This window comes from Pseudopipra pipra, chromosome Z, assembly GCF_036250125.1.
Source record: "Pseudopipra pipra isolate bDixPip1 chromosome Z, bDixPip1.hap1, whole genome shotgun sequence".
Taxonomy (NCBI): Eukaryota; Metazoa; Chordata; class Aves; order Passeriformes; family Pipridae; genus Pseudopipra; species Pseudopipra pipra.
This window is the reverse complement of record NC_087581.1, coordinates 22,967,156-22,982,645: the sequence shown is the minus strand read 5'-3', so window position 1 is coordinate 22,982,645 and position 15,490 is coordinate 22,967,156. Positions and strand designations below refer to the sequence as shown.

Sequence of the window (15,490 nt, the reverse complement as noted above, 5' to 3'; positions counted from 1 at the left end):
CCTCTCCCGCACAGCCCCCGCCTGACCCGGAGAGGTCAGGGGAGACGCGGCGGCAGCCTTCGCCGTGCCCGGAGGCCCCGCGCCCGGAGCGCCATGGCCTCGTACAAGCCGGTGGTGGTGCAGGCGTGCCCCAAGCTCGGCGAGAAGATCACGCAGGACACGCTGTACTGGCGAGGGTACAAGGTAGGAGGCGGCCCAACAGCCTCAGTTACTACCCTGGAAATTTTTTTTTACCGCTTTCGTGCAACTAGTCGAATTATTTTGTAAAGACGCGTGAGTTAGGTTTTTTTTGTTTTTCATGAAAACACGTAATGAATGGGTCAGTTGTTATGAGTGTATCGGAAAAAACCTACGAGAGCCGGAATAGAGACTGGCAGAAGTGAAATTCGGTATCGTTGTAATTAAGAAACGATTTGGTTCTAAAGGAGTTTTGAACTCTCTGTAGGAAGTAGTTTTTATTTTGCTATTTTCCTGTTTGATGGTGTGGTAATGTTTTTTTAATGATCTTTACTACTGTTGTTTTAGACACCCGTTCAGATAAAGGAATTCGGTGCAGTAAGTAAAATTGACTTCTCCCCAGTCCCACCATACAACTATGCTGTCACAGCCTCCTCGAGGGTAAGTGGCTTTTCTGAGGTTTTTATGATGCTGTCCTTGTGTTGATATGATGCAAGAAAATTTAATGCCTTGTTGTTTTTCCAGATCCACATTTATGGCCGTTACTCCCAGGAGCCCATCAAAACATTCTCTCGCTTCAGAGATGCCGCATATAGTGCCACGTACAGGGACGATGGGCAGCTGCTTGTTGCAGGCAGTGAGGACAGCAGCATCCGCCTCTTCGACGTCAGCGGGAGAGCACCACTGAGGCAGTTCGATGGGCACACTAAGTAAGACAGTATTGGCTTTTCCCTCCATGACTTTCCTGGGCAACCCGTCCCACTGCCTCACCAGCATATAGTATTTATGTGCCTGCTTTGCATGTTGCTGAAAATCTGAGTAATACTGTTGCATGTTGCTTGCAACTGTCTCATGCAGATCTTAACTGAAAAGTAGATTTTACAGTTAAATTCTAACTTGGAGGGAGGTGTTTTTTTTAAATGCTAAATATGCATAGAGTATAGAGAAGAGTAAATACATTTTTTGTTTCCAGTAGTTGTGTAGATGGAGTCTTGCGACTACCTGGCACTGATAAGTATCTTATATTTGATGCTGGCAGGAAAAGAGTTCTAAAAAGTGTCTAAACAAAAACAATGAAGAAATATGCCAGGAAGAGAAGGGATCCCTTAAAAAAACAAAACAAAACAAAACATAAAAAGTTCATTATGATAGGGTGGGGTGGGTAAGGAGTTAGAAGTTCTGTGTATCAGTGAGGAGAAGACAATGCTTGAACAGGTTGCTGTGCTGTGGAAGACCAATGTGTATTTCGTCTATGTGGAACAACAACCCCCCTTTCAGTGGAAATACCCAGGTTGATGTTGTGAGTGTTTCTGTTTGAGGTCAGTGTTTGTAGATCAGGTGTTACCTTATAATGACGAGGTTAACTGTAGTAAGATCTGTGTATCTGTGTTTTCCGTAAAAGTCATTCTCTGTTGGGGTGTTATGTTGGCAATAAAGATTTAAATAGCAATTTTAAAGGATGGGAAGATTGTCCAAACCAGTCGTACTTAAAATTTACTATAATAAATTTTTCTTAAAATTCACTATTGTAAATGTTTTCTAAAGGACAGTGCTAGCACACAGACCTCTAAGTAACAAGTGCAGAATTTAGAGCTTTTGAATGAGTTTTCAAGGAGACCTGTAAAACATTTAAAGCATACCATATCAGTGCTTAGGTAATCATCTGTCAGCATGACCCTTTTCTGCCTGGAAATACAAAACCTAAAATATTTTAACCTCTAAAGTAAGGCTTTGTAACTTCTGATGTAAAAAACCACCTTGCACTTCTAAGTTAACATACTTTATTAAACTCTTCATACAGACTAACTCTTCTTGAAACACATTGTATTTTGACTTTGGGTATTGTGGACTTTGTTTTCTAGACCGGTTCATCTAGTGGGTTTCCTGTCCGATAAATACAGGATATTTTCTGGTGGTGATGATTATTCAACAAATTTGTGGGATATTCCAAGTGCCACAGAAATTGTCTCATACAGTGAGCATACTGACTACGTGAGATGCGGCTGTGCAAGTAAAGTGAATGCGGATGTCTTCATAACAGGTTCAATTTTATTCTGTATCTATGCTTCTTTTGGATTGAAGAAAAATGCAGAAAGAAAAATTTTTCATTCAGTAGGATCTTGTTTATTATGTTTTCATAGTGGAGGGTTAGTCTTTCTACACATTGCCTACTTTGTTTCCTTTTTTTGCTTGGTTTTTAAGCTTGACACTGACGTTTTGGGGAAATTCAGCATGAACTGAGTTTTAACATCTTTTGTTTTAGCCTATTAGGGTTAACAGAACTGTTCTAACTAGCTTTTGAAAGTTAAGAAAATACTGTGAATGTATCCTTTGGCTGGGGTTGACTGAGGTATTTTATCAGGTTTCCAGAGCAGGACAGTAGTTCTGGCTCCAGAATGAAAGGTCACATGAAGAGTTCTTTGAAACCATTCCTTTTGGTTTTCTTGGCAGTAGCTTTCTATTAATCTGTGGTAAGCTGCTGTGAAAAAACCCTAGTATTCCTTACATCCAGAGGCACAAGAGTCTAGGTTTCATCACGTTGCCTAGTATTTATTGTTGTAAATACACTTCATTAATGGAAGTGAAATAAAATGAAAGCAAATTACTTTTAACGGCTGAGATGAAGCTAGGGCTAGAATTAGGAAGTTTATGTTGCCTGAAGGCTATAAAATAACCAAGGTAAACCACACAGAGTTTTTAAGTATGTGGTTTAAAACGTTACTATTAGCCAGGAGCTCCTTTAGATTGTAGAACATGGCTGTTTTAGTTCCTGAAGTAATTGAAATTATGAAACTGAAGCCATTTATGGTGATGTTTCTAGGTTCCTATGATCACACTGTGAAACTATTTGATGCACGAACAAAAAGTAGTGTCATGACAATAGAACATGGCCATCCTGTGGAGAGCGTGCTTCTGTTCCCTTCTGGTGGACTTCTAGTATCTGCAGGTAATTCAATAAAATGAAATAAATCAAATATCTTTTCTGTGGTCGTAATTTGAGAAATACTACAGCTACTTATTTTTTGTGTGGTGCTTTAATTTCGTAATGAAGTGGTAAGTGATGTAACAGCTAGATTTCTCAAATATCTTCTTTAGGAATCTGTGTTTATTTGGAGGGTGTGAGTAGGAGTCTTTTCTTTTTGTCTCTGTTTTGATATTCTTGTAGTAGGCCCACCCAGAAAAAGACATTTTTAATGACAAAATACAGACTTTAATTAGCCCAGTGCTGAAGTGAAGGAATAAACATACTTAAGAAGTTTTGAAAAGATGGGACTGTGTCTTTCTCTTAATGTTGACAAGGTTTTTTAGTCTCTTCTTGCCATTGCATCACAAGTCCTGTGACCCAGTGGTTTACAGATTTTTGGTTTTTTTGGTAAGGAATATGTTGAATCATTCAGCTCCATTTAGAATGGCCTAAAAAGGAGGAGGCTTGTAGTGTGTTTTGTCCCAGGAGATAGTCATAATGGAAGGGATGGTGAGTAGGTACAGAAAATTGTGACATGAAGGAGGTACTGTATTATTCTGTGAGAACTTCAGAGAAGCGTAAATGTGTACATATGTAAGACTGTTTTATGTGCTTCCTTTTCACAGGAGGTCGATATGTCAAAGTTTGGGATGTACTAAAAGGCGGACAGTTACTAGTTTCACTTAAAAATCACCACAAAACTGTAACTTGTTTATGCCTGAACAGCTCTGGACAAAGGTTATTGTCAGGATCCCTGGACAGGTTGGTACATTTTGTGGCTTTTTGAGATTTAAATTCTTTAGAACTTTTGTTCCTTTGAAAGGAAAGGATTTGTGAATCTGTCCATGTTTTTTGGGCTTTACTTGAGAACAGGTTTTGGGGCCAAGGTATGTAACTAATGTCCCTGCTTATTACAGGGGGGTTGGTCTAGATGACATTTGGAAGGTTTCTTCCACCTTGAACTGTGCTATAATTCTGTGATATGCCTTAACCTTTTCTTCTTACTAACCTGAATGTCAGTAAGGATTGCATGTGCCATATGGGAATGCACATGGACAACTTCTGAATAAGTGTTTTGTTTTTTTTTTAATTTCTGAATTGACCTTTGCAGTCTCTGTAAAGTATCTATTCTTTAATACAGTTTAAATAGCTAAAAGTGTATTAGTATTCACTTTTAAAAAGCCTGAGTTTTCTGTCTCATGCTGTTGCTTTTTGTACCTGAGATGACAGGTGAAAGATGACCTCCTTGCTTTTTTGTTTGTTTGGTTTAAGTTGGTGAATACTGATACTTGGTCTGTTGTCTCCAAAACATTAGAAATATGAAGTGGTCTGAAATGACAGTGGTCTGTTTCCCTCCTTCCTCCTGTACTTCCTAGGTTACCTCAGGCTTTATGATTACATAACACTACAGTTCATCCTTGTAAGATAATGTTTTGTTTTCCCATTTTTTAAATATTTGATACTTTCAATGAAATCATTAAGGAGGAGCTGGATACAATATCTATGGATTTACTTCCAGAAATTGCTAATAGATCTTACATTTAAAATTTAAGAACAAATTTGAAGTGATGCTGTTTCCTAATAAGCATTTCTGAAGTCAGATAGTCACTACATCTGCTTTCAGTTTCTTCTCTTGTCCTTGCCCCATTTTCATCTTTTCTGGGGTAAGAGCAATCCTGTCTTGACTTGTGGATATCTTTTAATAGTAATAATTAAGAAGCTCAGTGGTAGTCTGGGGAATGCATCGTATCAATACTCAGTTTCCTTAAATGATCTATAGAAGTTGAGAGTGATGAAATTCCTGTAAAGTGACTATGATAAGGCATTACTAACAATAGTTCTATCATTACTCTTCTGTATAGGCATGTGAAGATTTACAGTACTACATCCTACAAAGTAGTCCACAGCTTTAATTATGCAACATCCATCCTCAGTCTTGCGTTATCGGTAAGTACAGTAGACATCTTCCTAGATAAGGTAATTACTGATACCTTTTAAGTCACTAAAGTAATTAATTTTGCTTTCGTGGCTATTGGAAGTGTTTCAGAAGAGTGCTGTTGGATGCAAAGTGGGATGACTGATTATATTCCTCCTGAGTAATAAATACATGAGAAATTAGCTCAGCAGAGTGTGATTTCTGTGCAAGTCAAAGAATTTCTCTTACATAAGCCTGCTCAGTCTCTCTTTGAGCTTCGGCAAACTTGAAATTTTGCCTAGATTCCTTGACAAGGAGTTCCACATTTCTCATACTTGTTGTGTGAAGAGTTGCTTGTTATTGTTCCACTTGAACCTTCATTATCTTCAGTTGATGCCTTTAAATGAGACACTGGCCCGCTGATCTCCATCATACCTGTCATAGCCTTTTATTATATCATAGTATGGTTTGGCTTGAATGGTATCTTAAAAAATCACCTAGTTCCAGCCCCCCCTGCCAGGGGCAAGGACACCTTCCAGTAGACTAGGTTGCTCAAAGCCCCATCCAACCCGGCTTTGAACACTTAAAGGCACAGAGCATCCACAGCTTCTTTGTGGAGTGAAATTTATACCTACTTTGTTGTGTAAGTGACCAGTGTTTTGAACAACTTTCAGATGTTTCTCAAAATTCTGCTGTTCCATGATAGCTTTGCTTTCTCCTAGATGGTGGTCATGCCTGTTGTATGGCATGTAATAGCCAAAGGCAGTTGTATGCCATTGAAAAAAACAAAACCTCGTACTTGCAGAAGGATGTTAATGCATAATTGAGCTCGATTCACTAGTTAGTCTGTAATATTGCTTATGAACATAGCCTTGAAGCTGTCCCTGTTTTGAACAAAGTATTTGATCACGGGACCTCAAAGAGGTATCTGTCACACTATTGTTTGAGCCTTATCACAAAGCATAAAAATTTAAAAATCTCCATGATGGAGCAGCAAATAAAATACTTGGGTCCTAACTCTGTGATTTCTTTGTTCTAGCCTGAAGATGAAACTATAGTTGTAGGCATGACCAATGGGGTGCTAAATGTTAAACACAGGAAACCTGAAGAAAGAAATGAAAAGTCACAAAAGAAGAGACAACCAGCATATAGAACCTATGTGAAAGGAAGAACTTACATGCCAAAACAGGTATGAGGTGGTGAGAAAATATGTACTGAAGCCCTTGTCAAAAATTGTTTTTTCGGAATGTGCTGGGTTGGAGAAAGGGAAGGGAGGAAATATATAAAGACATACAAGCTTGTTCATGGTAATACGTCTAATCTATTATGTGTGCGTATTTGTCTAATTCTGAACTCTTCTTTGAATCCTAGGAAGATTTCTGTGTCAGTAAACCTGTAAAACGTGTTTTGAGGAAATACGACAAGCTGCTGAAGAGCTTTGAGTCTTCCAAGGCTCTTGATGCAGTCCTGGAGGTAAGGCATTGGTTTTTCTCATCAGAGTTGTGTGATATCACCTGATGTGAATTTTTCCTATATGTCAAACTAATTTTATCTTAGTGTGTAACTAGAAAGGAACCAAACTTGGGTTCCATTTTGGTTTTGCTGATATCAGCCCTGTGTTGTGTGTAAAGATACTGCTTTGGTACTAAACTCTTCTGTATATGTCCAGCCACCCATCATGCTTCATACTCCTGAAGTTACGGTTGCAGTTATGCAGGAACTACATCGCAGAGGAACATTGAGGAGTGCACTCGCAGGCCGAGATGAGAAGCAAGTTAATCTCCTCCTTACCTTTGTGGCAAGGTATTATTTTAACCTGAGTTCTCTCTAACTATTTTGACACTTTTATTTTCTAATAACTTGTCACAGAGTTTCAACAGATCACAGGTAGAACATTGTTGCTCTCACAAGCCTCTTGCATTCTGATCGCAAGCTGGGATAGGTCTGAAACAGTTTACCGGTTAGCACAGAACAGTTTTGCTGATAGTATGAGATATTCTACTTCTTTGACAGACATTCAACCCTTGATCTGTTATGTCCTCATGTACCTGAGACTTTTGCCAGTCCTCCAACCCCCACTGTCTTCCCAAAAGGAGAAGGGTGAATACCACATATAGGGGGTTTTTTTGACCTGCATCTGTGTCTGCTGTTCTGTGCTGTGTCTTCATGGAGAAGTTGTCTGTATGCCTGTATGAAAAAGCTGCTTGTTGGTGGTAGAAGTGCAGTGGATAAAAGCAGTAAAACTAGAATGTCTTCCAATTTTGCAGGCGTGTGATTGAGCCACGATTTACTCCTGTGCTGGTCACGGTTGCAGATATGATCACTGGTAAGGACAACACAAAAAAGATTCTCGAAGTTATATAGCTCGCTTGGAAATAAGGTTGAAAGTGGTACATTTTAAAGAAAACAAACTTTTATGGATTTGTTTATAAGTATGAAGTCTTATAAATGATCCAAAAAGAGACATTGCCAGATAACTCTAACCGCAGTCAGTATCTGATTTGCACTGGCTGCAGGAAGCTCCTCGTGGTCTCTAAGTACCTTTAATACTTCATGTTTCTATGCTTACATAGTACAAATAACTTCTTCTGTGAGGTAAAAATAGTATTAGAGGTCATAAAAACATGTTTTTATTAGTTTGACATACTGTTACATTGAGTACATATGACTACTGTTTATGGAACACCATTAAAGTTGTTTTATTTGTCCACAGGGTTGGACTTCCTTAAAAGCATCTCTAACTAGTTACTATAATTTTCACCTTTTTATAAATATGTGGATTTTTAAGTGATTTTTTTTTTTACAGATATTTATCAGCCTGTGGTTGGGCAGTCAGCGATTGTTGATAAACAGTTCTTGAAACTTCAGGAAGCTATAGGAAAAGAGATTGACTATCAAGAGGAACTACTAGAAGTTTTGGGAATGATGGATACACTGTTTGCTACTTTTACTGAGAAAAGAGATACATATCTAGAAGAGAACAAAAGTAATGGTCTTGCAGAGGCCATGGAAACAAATAGGAATGACTGACAGCCATCACAGCAAATTGTCACAAAAATATTGTGGACTTGGAATATATGATCTGTTCTCCTTGTAACTTTTAATAGTGACTGTCAAAATAAGCCTTTCTAGGTTGAAGATCTGTCTTCCAAACTATGTTGCTGAATAGGCTTGATTGCTGAAGACAGAGAAAGAAGGAAGTTTTCAAGATTTTCCTTGCAAAATTTTTTGAACAGTTGAATTTTAAAGTTTTATTCCAGAGTTATGTAACTTTTTAAAGTGTGTGTTTGGTATCCAGTACTATAATGATTTGATTTTATTTACTAGAAAATAATTGATTTTTGTCTAATTTTAATGTGTCATTGCCCTTATTTAAGGTTAGTATCCTGTCTCACATCCTTGGAAACAGGAATAAAACGGCATATGCATTTGATACATTGTGTTTTCTCTCCCTGCTTCATCTTCATTTCAGACTTCCATGAATTCATTGGAAATCGCAAAATGACTCAAGAAGAGAAGTACATGCTTATGTATATTGAAAAATATGAATTATATAGAAAGTAGATAATACTTCTAAAGGGAAATTAATTCAAATTAAATTATTGTAATAAGGAAAATACACAGCAGTGAGAAAATATTCAGTTAAATGTCAGAACTCAATTTTTGTGTAATTCTATCACTTTCTGTCTACGTTGTTATCAGTATGTGTTTGAATGCTAGGGTATGGTTTATTTTAACTTCAGGCAGTGCTGTATCACTATGTACACATTGGAAACAGAGGTGTACTAGAGGCTATTGAGTACATTTAGGATGACACTAGGCTCTTCCTAGAGCTGCCTTATTCTGTGAACCAGTATTGCTTGGAGTTAAGGGCACACATTTGTCTTGGGAGCGTAGTGTTCCATGGCTTGAAAACTACTAACTTTGACGTAAAACGTATTCTCAGTTCTTACTGACAATATTCATGTCTAAGATATGTATCCATTGTAGTGTCTCAAAGTTTGATGTGTGGCTAGCAGAAGCATAGGAAGAAGTTGGATTAAAATAGCGATTAGTTTGATCTAAGTTGGAGAGAGATTTGATGGATGGACTGTTCAGTGGATGAGAATTTGGTTAGATGGTCGCATCCAGAGAGTACTGGTCAATGGCTCAATGTTCAGATAGAGATGAATGATAGATAAGTGGTGTCATTCAGGGGTCTCTACTGGGACCAGTATTGTGTAATGCCTTCATCAATTACATTGAGAATGGATTGAATGCACCTTCAGTGGGTTTGCAGATGACACAAAGCTGAGTCGTGCAGTTGACAGACCTGAAGGACGGGATACCATCTAGAGGGATCTGGACAGACTTGAGAAGTGGGCCCTTGTGAACCTCATGAAGTTCAACAAGTCCATGTGCAAGGTCTTACATCTGCATCAGGGCAATCCGAAGCACAAGCTGGGAGCTTTGAGTCAAAAAACTTGGAGGTGTTGGTGGATGAGAAGCTCAATGTGACTGGAGCTTGTAGCCTGAGGTGTCGGATGTGCTTGCCTTCAGCCCCTGGCCTGGGTCGCCACTCTGCACATTGTTAACAAAGCAGACTGCTGATTGAGCTATAGGCACCAATAGTCCAGTGTCTTACATTGCCTGGGCAGTCACTATATATATGGTCAAATGTTTGAGTCAGTAATCACTAGCAGTTCAGTCTCTTTAAAGAAGGAAAAACACCAAAAAGAAAAAAAAAAAGGACATATTTGGGGAAAAGAGAAAAGAAAAGGTGGATACCAGAATCTGTGTAACCCAAGACAGGTGCTCAGTGCAGGAAGGATATGGACCTATTGGAATGAGTCCAGAGGAGGGCCATGAAGATGATCAGAGGGCTGTGGCACCTCTTCTAGGAGGACAGGCTGAGAGACTTGGAGGGTAGAACATTGGGGTTGCTCAGCCTGGAGAAGAGAAAGCTCCAGGGAGACCTCACGGCCTTTCAATACTTAAAAGGACAATTACAACCTTTTAGCAGGGCTTGTTGTGACAGGACAAAGGGTAATTTTTATAATCTTAAAGAAGGGTAGATACAGACTAGACATAAAGAAGATTTTTACAATGAGAGTGGTGAAACATTGGAACAGGTTGCCCAGAGGGCTGGTAGTTAGAGCTGGTAGTTAGAGCTGGTAGTTAGAGCTGGTAGTAGCTCCATCCCTGTAAACATTCAAGTAGTTGCAAGAGGATTGGACTAGATGACCTTTAGAGGTCTCTCCCAACCCGAACTGTTCAATGATTCTCAGATCTTAGAGTAATTTGATGTGTTATGATGTTTACCATTCAGGATATTCTTCCAAGTGAGTTTGCCAAGGTAGACATGAAAACAGATGTTAGATGTTGTCTACACAAATGGAAATCTGATGAAAACATAGAGAAACAAATGCTATTTAAGATCTTGATGTCTAACAAGACTAGTAAAATGTAATTTGGAAGACTTATTTGACTGACCAGTTGTATTATGAATTCTACTGGATTTACTACCTCCGCATTGAAAGCTAGTATTTGTTCAGGTGACAAACTTGCCAAAGTTGTCTAATCTTTGTGTCTCTGTTATTCTCTGTAATGAAAAGTAATAGCTTCTTTTTCCCATTTAATAAGATTTTTTTACATTATGCAAGCTTTTCTTCAGTACTAACATAATCAAGTTATCAAGGAGCTTGCATAAGATACTGTTATTACCACTGTGGTGCCTGTTGCTCATGTTCTCATTTTATATAATACATAATAATTATATAATGCAATATAAAACTTCAAATTCTGGCTTTTTTGACAGGTTGATGGTTGAATAAAATAGGAAAAAAAGTTCCAGTTTGTAGTGTGCTGGTGCATGTTTAAAATGCTTTACGTCAGCGCTAAGCATGCACGTTTTTGTTCTACAAGTGAAAAAGTAATTTATTTTTATGAAAAAGTACTTATTTTTTCAGCAGTCCATTACCAGAATATAATATTTTGAAGTATTTAGATAGACTGTCGTGAACTGAAATAGCTGAAATAGGTTATTGCGCATTAGATTGGAGGAGATGTAATGCTGAGTGTCCTGTTTTGGGAAAGCATATTATTCTACTTATATGGAAAAGTGGGGATTTATTGCATACGACATGTTCCTTTACTTGTGGGTCATTTGGGAATAACCAGGTTGATTTGTGTTTAAAATATAGTTAATAAATTACCTTGCCCCACAGCAGATAGTTACCTACAAAAGCATGTCTGTTATTAGTTTTTTTAATATACTTTTCCTAGGAAGCATTTTTGTTGGAAAGAGGGAATAATCACTGAATGTTGGGTTCAGGAGCACAGTTAGTGTGGAGGCTTCTCTAATGCACCTAGAATTAATAGTAAACGTTTCCCTTTCCTGTGTTCGGGCACCTGAATTATGTGGGAGAAATGGAGAGATGGTCTGCTTGGTCACTGTTGATTTTGTCAAGCCTTCAACTGAACATTCCCCAGGGAAGGCATTGATCTGTCTTCCCTGGACTAATTCAGCTAATGAGTGAAACTTTTATTGCTAGATCACTTACATATTCTAACTTCTTCATGGTAAATACCTTTGTATTTCAACAGATTTGCATGATAGAAATGCAAGAGGTGGTTTACTCTGGAACTGAGGCCTGTCAGTATCTTATGGAAATACTACATCCTGTTGGAAATTATGTTAATTCAATTACAACCTTTAGGTAATAATTTTTCTATCTTTTTCAATTGTGAAAATTTGGAATTGAAATCCTGAGTCTCCAGCTTCTGCAGATGCACCTATATTTGTCTTCTTTTCTAGGATAACATGCACTTGGATAGCTTGCTATATTCAGTTGTGAGTGAATATGGCAACTGAAGTAAAGCAATCCCTCTGTTTTCAGTAAAGTATGCTGGGGCTGGATGTAAAGGAAAGGTGCTCTAAGATGGTTGCAAGCCACCCTTAACCTGGCTGCACCCCGTCAACCTGTACCTTTTCCTTCTGATATATTTAACTTTCCAAAGTCCTGATCACACCGTAACCAGCAGGTTATCTCTGCTACTCAGAGTTGTGGACTTGTTCTGACAAGGACAGCACAAAACTCCCTGTTTCCTTGTACTATGCAGAGATGTTTTTCTGTGTGATCAGCTACCCAAAGTAAACCACCAAAACCTTTAAACTTTAGAGATGAACACACACCTATGTAAAGCCATGAATCTCTTGCTGAAACAGTCAGGGTGGTAATGGGGTTCTGCTGGCTTCTGTCTCTCCTCCAGGGCAGTACCTTTGTGACCTGTGCTCTGTTACAGCAGTCTAATATGCTTAATTTTTAAAAATGCTTGTGAAGCTATAATGCATTTAGATGGTTCAAGGTAAGTGAATTAGCAGAGTTTAATTGTGTTAAGGACATCTGGTAAGAATACATAACTGAGAAGCTTCAGTTTTTTATTATGAAATGTGAGTCAGGTTGTGATCTTGTGCTATTAACTAGGGTCTTCCAGTGCATTTACCAGCTTAGATACAACTTTTCTATTAGTTGAATAGGCAATATGTAGGCCTTGGAATATCAGCTGTCAGATGGATTTTATTATTCTATGTTCAATTTTTTTAAACTATCAACACACTGTTAATGTGCTTACTATTCTTATTGCAAGTAGTTTTCCGTTTAAAAGTCAGGAGCTGCAAGAATCCTTGTAGGTATGGGAAAAGAGTACAGGATGGAAAAATATGGCAATAGAGCTTTGATCTCAAATGACACCACTGGAGGACTTGGATAACATTTTTACTATTGGCTTAGTTTTAAAGTGGTAGCATTGCTCAATAAACTAATACTCAGACCTTACTTAAACTCTGCTTCTGGGCTGAACAGACCCAGAATTCTTATGCTTTCTCACTCTCTCTCTTTGATTACTTTTCATCTCCTGTGTTTCCCAGATATTTGGGCTACCAAGGAAATACACACCTTTGTTGTGTATCAGCCACCGTCTCACAGTAAAACACTAATTCTTTCATGCACTGCTTACAGCACTTGGGTGAACCTTTTTTTCATCCCCATGACATTGTGCTAAAATGCTGCTGTTATGAAGAAAGTATGCTGATCATCAACAGCAAACCGGTCACGAATTCAATTACAGTGCAGTAAGAGGGAGCTTGGGAAGTCCCTATCCGTAACTTGGTACTCACAACCCCACACCTTCAGTGCTTCACCGTCATTACCAGTGAAACGGGTTGACAGAAGAGGCTTAGGGAATCAACATAAGATGATTTTAAGAACAGCTGAAATTATGTATTGCATATGCTTGGCAGCTGAAAAGCCGAAATGCGGTGTGGTTTATCGGGATCAATGCACTATGCCGCACGAAACACGCCTGGAGCGGCCGGGAAGCAGCCTGATCAACCAGCGCCTTGCGTGGGCAGATCCCAGCCGCGTACTGCCGACTACGGGACCACCGCCCGACGACCGGACCGGAGCGGAGAGGACGGGACGGGAAGGCTCCGGCTGCCTTGAGGGAGTGCCGAGGCTGCCGCAGCTCCTGCCCCGCCGGCGGGCTCACACCCTGCGCTCCGGCCGGGAGAGGGCAGCGCGCCCCTCCGAAAGTTGCCGGGGCCTCCCGGCCCGGCACCGGGGCGCAGTCGGGGCAGCGCAGGGCTCCCCGCCGGGCTCCCGCTGTCCCTTCGCTGTCCCTCCAGCTGCCAGTGGGGAGCTTGGGCGGCTGCCCCGGAGTCTGCTTCTCAGGAGCACCACCCTGCCATTGCCCGGGGCCGTCACACAGCTTTGTTCCCTCGCCCCGAGGGCTTCCGAGGCCCAGGGGCGGCGCATCCGCGGGGTCGGGCGCGCCCCGCCGCGCTCCCGCAGGCGGCTCGTCAGCGCTGCCACCGCCTCCCGCGGCGGCCGTGGCGGCGGAGCCTCTGCCGGGACGCTCGCTGTAGGTAAGGCGGCCTCTGCCTCGGGCGGAGCGGGGAGCCCAGCCCGCGGCACCTGCTGCCCAGCAGCCCCGGGGCCGCCGCGTTGGGCGCGGAGCGCCGCGTTGTCCTGAACCTTCGCCGGGGAGCGACGTCGAGCTCCAGGGAGCTGCGCGGATATTCCCCGGCCGGGACGGTGCGCCCGGCCGGGCTCCGCCAGTGTCCCGGCAAAGCGTGTGCTTGGGCTGTCATTTGCCTTTCAGCTCCAAAACGGGGGAGAGGGATTTGTATGTTGTAGGATTTTTTTTATTGTTGTTTGTGGGGTTTTTCGTTTGGTTGGTTTTTTTAAATATATGTTGTGGTTTTTTCTTAAGGTCATTATTTTGCCGTAAAAGCCACTCATGGTTTTTTTTCCAAGTTCTTGCCCCAGCGTGGACAAGGTACTCAGTTTTGATCATAAATGTGTTTGCCTTTCTCAGACAGAGCAAAAGTTTTTAACTTCTTTAACTTCTTTAACACCCACAAAATGTAAAGGAAATGAAAGCTTTTCTAATGGTAAAATAATAAGCAACTTTTGAAGCAGTTCTTGGGTGCATTTTGTTGGGACACTGGTTTGCAGAGCTTAGAGATGGGCCAGTTTTCAACCTGCACAGTGATTTTTCTATAGAAAAAAGGCTCTAAAATTCTCTTTCATTTTTATGGATTTATTCCTGTCTCTGTATCTGGTCCTGTACAAAAATGAAGATACTTCTCCTCATAAGTCATTATAAGGCACACAAATGTGATTGAAAATCTAACAGATGTTTTCTTTTACAGAGATAATAGCTCTTCATGACATATTGTGGGAGTAGGATTTGAGTAAGAGGGATTTTTCTACGTAGGTAAAAAATTAACTGTATTCTGCGAATTCAGTATGAAAAATTGACCGGACAAAATGGTGAAAATATTTTAGTACTTAAGTGCTTTTATTTTTCCAGAGTGGTGTTTGAATATTGACTGTAACTAAGAAAGTGATTGTGCAGATGTATCTTAATAGTCTACCAGGAAACTCATCTGGCCTTCTTATTTGACTTGCAAATTAGACATTTATGCCAACATTTTCTTCTGTAATATCATGAATGAATATTCCTTTTGCTTGATCTGAAGGTGCTGCTGTTATGCAGCAGTTCCCATTCTCTCCTCCCAAGAATAGTTCCTTTGTGGGGTCATTTCAAAAGGATACAGTGTGTAGTGGTCTGACGTTCTTTGGATCTGAATAACATGTTGAATTTGCACCACAATATAGGAAGGATACCCTATGACTGATGTAGTGACTCAGATTTGCCCAGATTTTGGCTTTACCATCCAAAAAGCAGCTCTTTGCATGGGCACACATCAGTCAGCACATGCATATCTTGATTTCCCAGTTATACATGGGGAATATGGTAATCTCAAGGCAGGAATATGTGTTCTGCAAATAAGTATTTTAGTTTCCAAGATGGTGCCCAGAACAGGAAGGAGAATTTTTATCACAATGCATGTTTGTGCCCAAGTATTGAAGCTGCAAAAGTCTTTG

At 40.2% G+C, this 15,490-nt stretch overlaps 2 protein-coding genes across 3 annotated transcripts in view; both read left to right on the top strand.

Moving 5' to 3' along the window:
• Positions 1-51: 51 nt before the first annotated feature.
• Positions 52-8,490, top strand: UTP15 (UTP15 small subunit processome component). The gene is made up of 12 exons (XM_064641211.1): positions 52-183; positions 526-618; positions 703-887; positions 2,040-2,218; positions 2,999-3,124; positions 3,769-3,904; positions 5,005-5,089; positions 6,097-6,246; positions 6,429-6,530; positions 6,727-6,860; positions 7,325-7,383; positions 7,864-8,490. The coding sequence occupies exons 1-12, from the start codon at positions 94-96 to the stop codon at positions 8,085-8,087; spliced, it is 1,563 nt and encodes a 520-aa protein (XP_064497281.1). The 5' UTR covers positions 52-93; the 3' UTR covers positions 8,088-8,490.
• Positions 8,491-13,367: 4,877 nt separating this feature from the next.
• Positions 13,368-15,490, top strand: part of ARHGEF28 (Rho guanine nucleotide exchange factor 28) — a 113,146-nt gene continuing 111,023 nt past the window's right edge. The window contains exons 1-2 of one of the 2 annotated variants that reach the window (XM_064641204.1): positions 13,368-13,962; positions 14,310-14,375. In XM_064641204.1, the coding sequence (XP_064497274.1) occupies positions 13,383-13,962; positions 14,310-14,375 (646 nt within the window). In that variant the 5' untranslated portion in view covers positions 13,368-13,382. The remainder of the gene's footprint in view (positions 13,963-14,309; positions 14,376-15,490) is intronic. The other variant, XM_064641205.1, reaches the window with a different exon arrangement.

Excerpts from the sequence above, each read along its gene's own strand:
- UTP15 (XM_064641211.1), top strand. The coding sequence starts at position 94 with ATGGCCTCGTACAAGCCGGTGGTGGTGCAGGCGTGCCCCAAGCTCGGC. Across the intron at positions 888-2,039 it reads CAGTTCGATGGGCACACTAA|ACCGGTTCATCTAGTGGGTT; the intron begins GTAAGACAGTAT and ends TTTGTTTTCTAG. Across the intron at positions 6,861-7,324 it reads CTCCTTACCTTTGTGGCAAG|GCGTGTGATTGAGCCACGAT; the intron begins GTATTATTTTAA and ends CCAATTTTGCAG.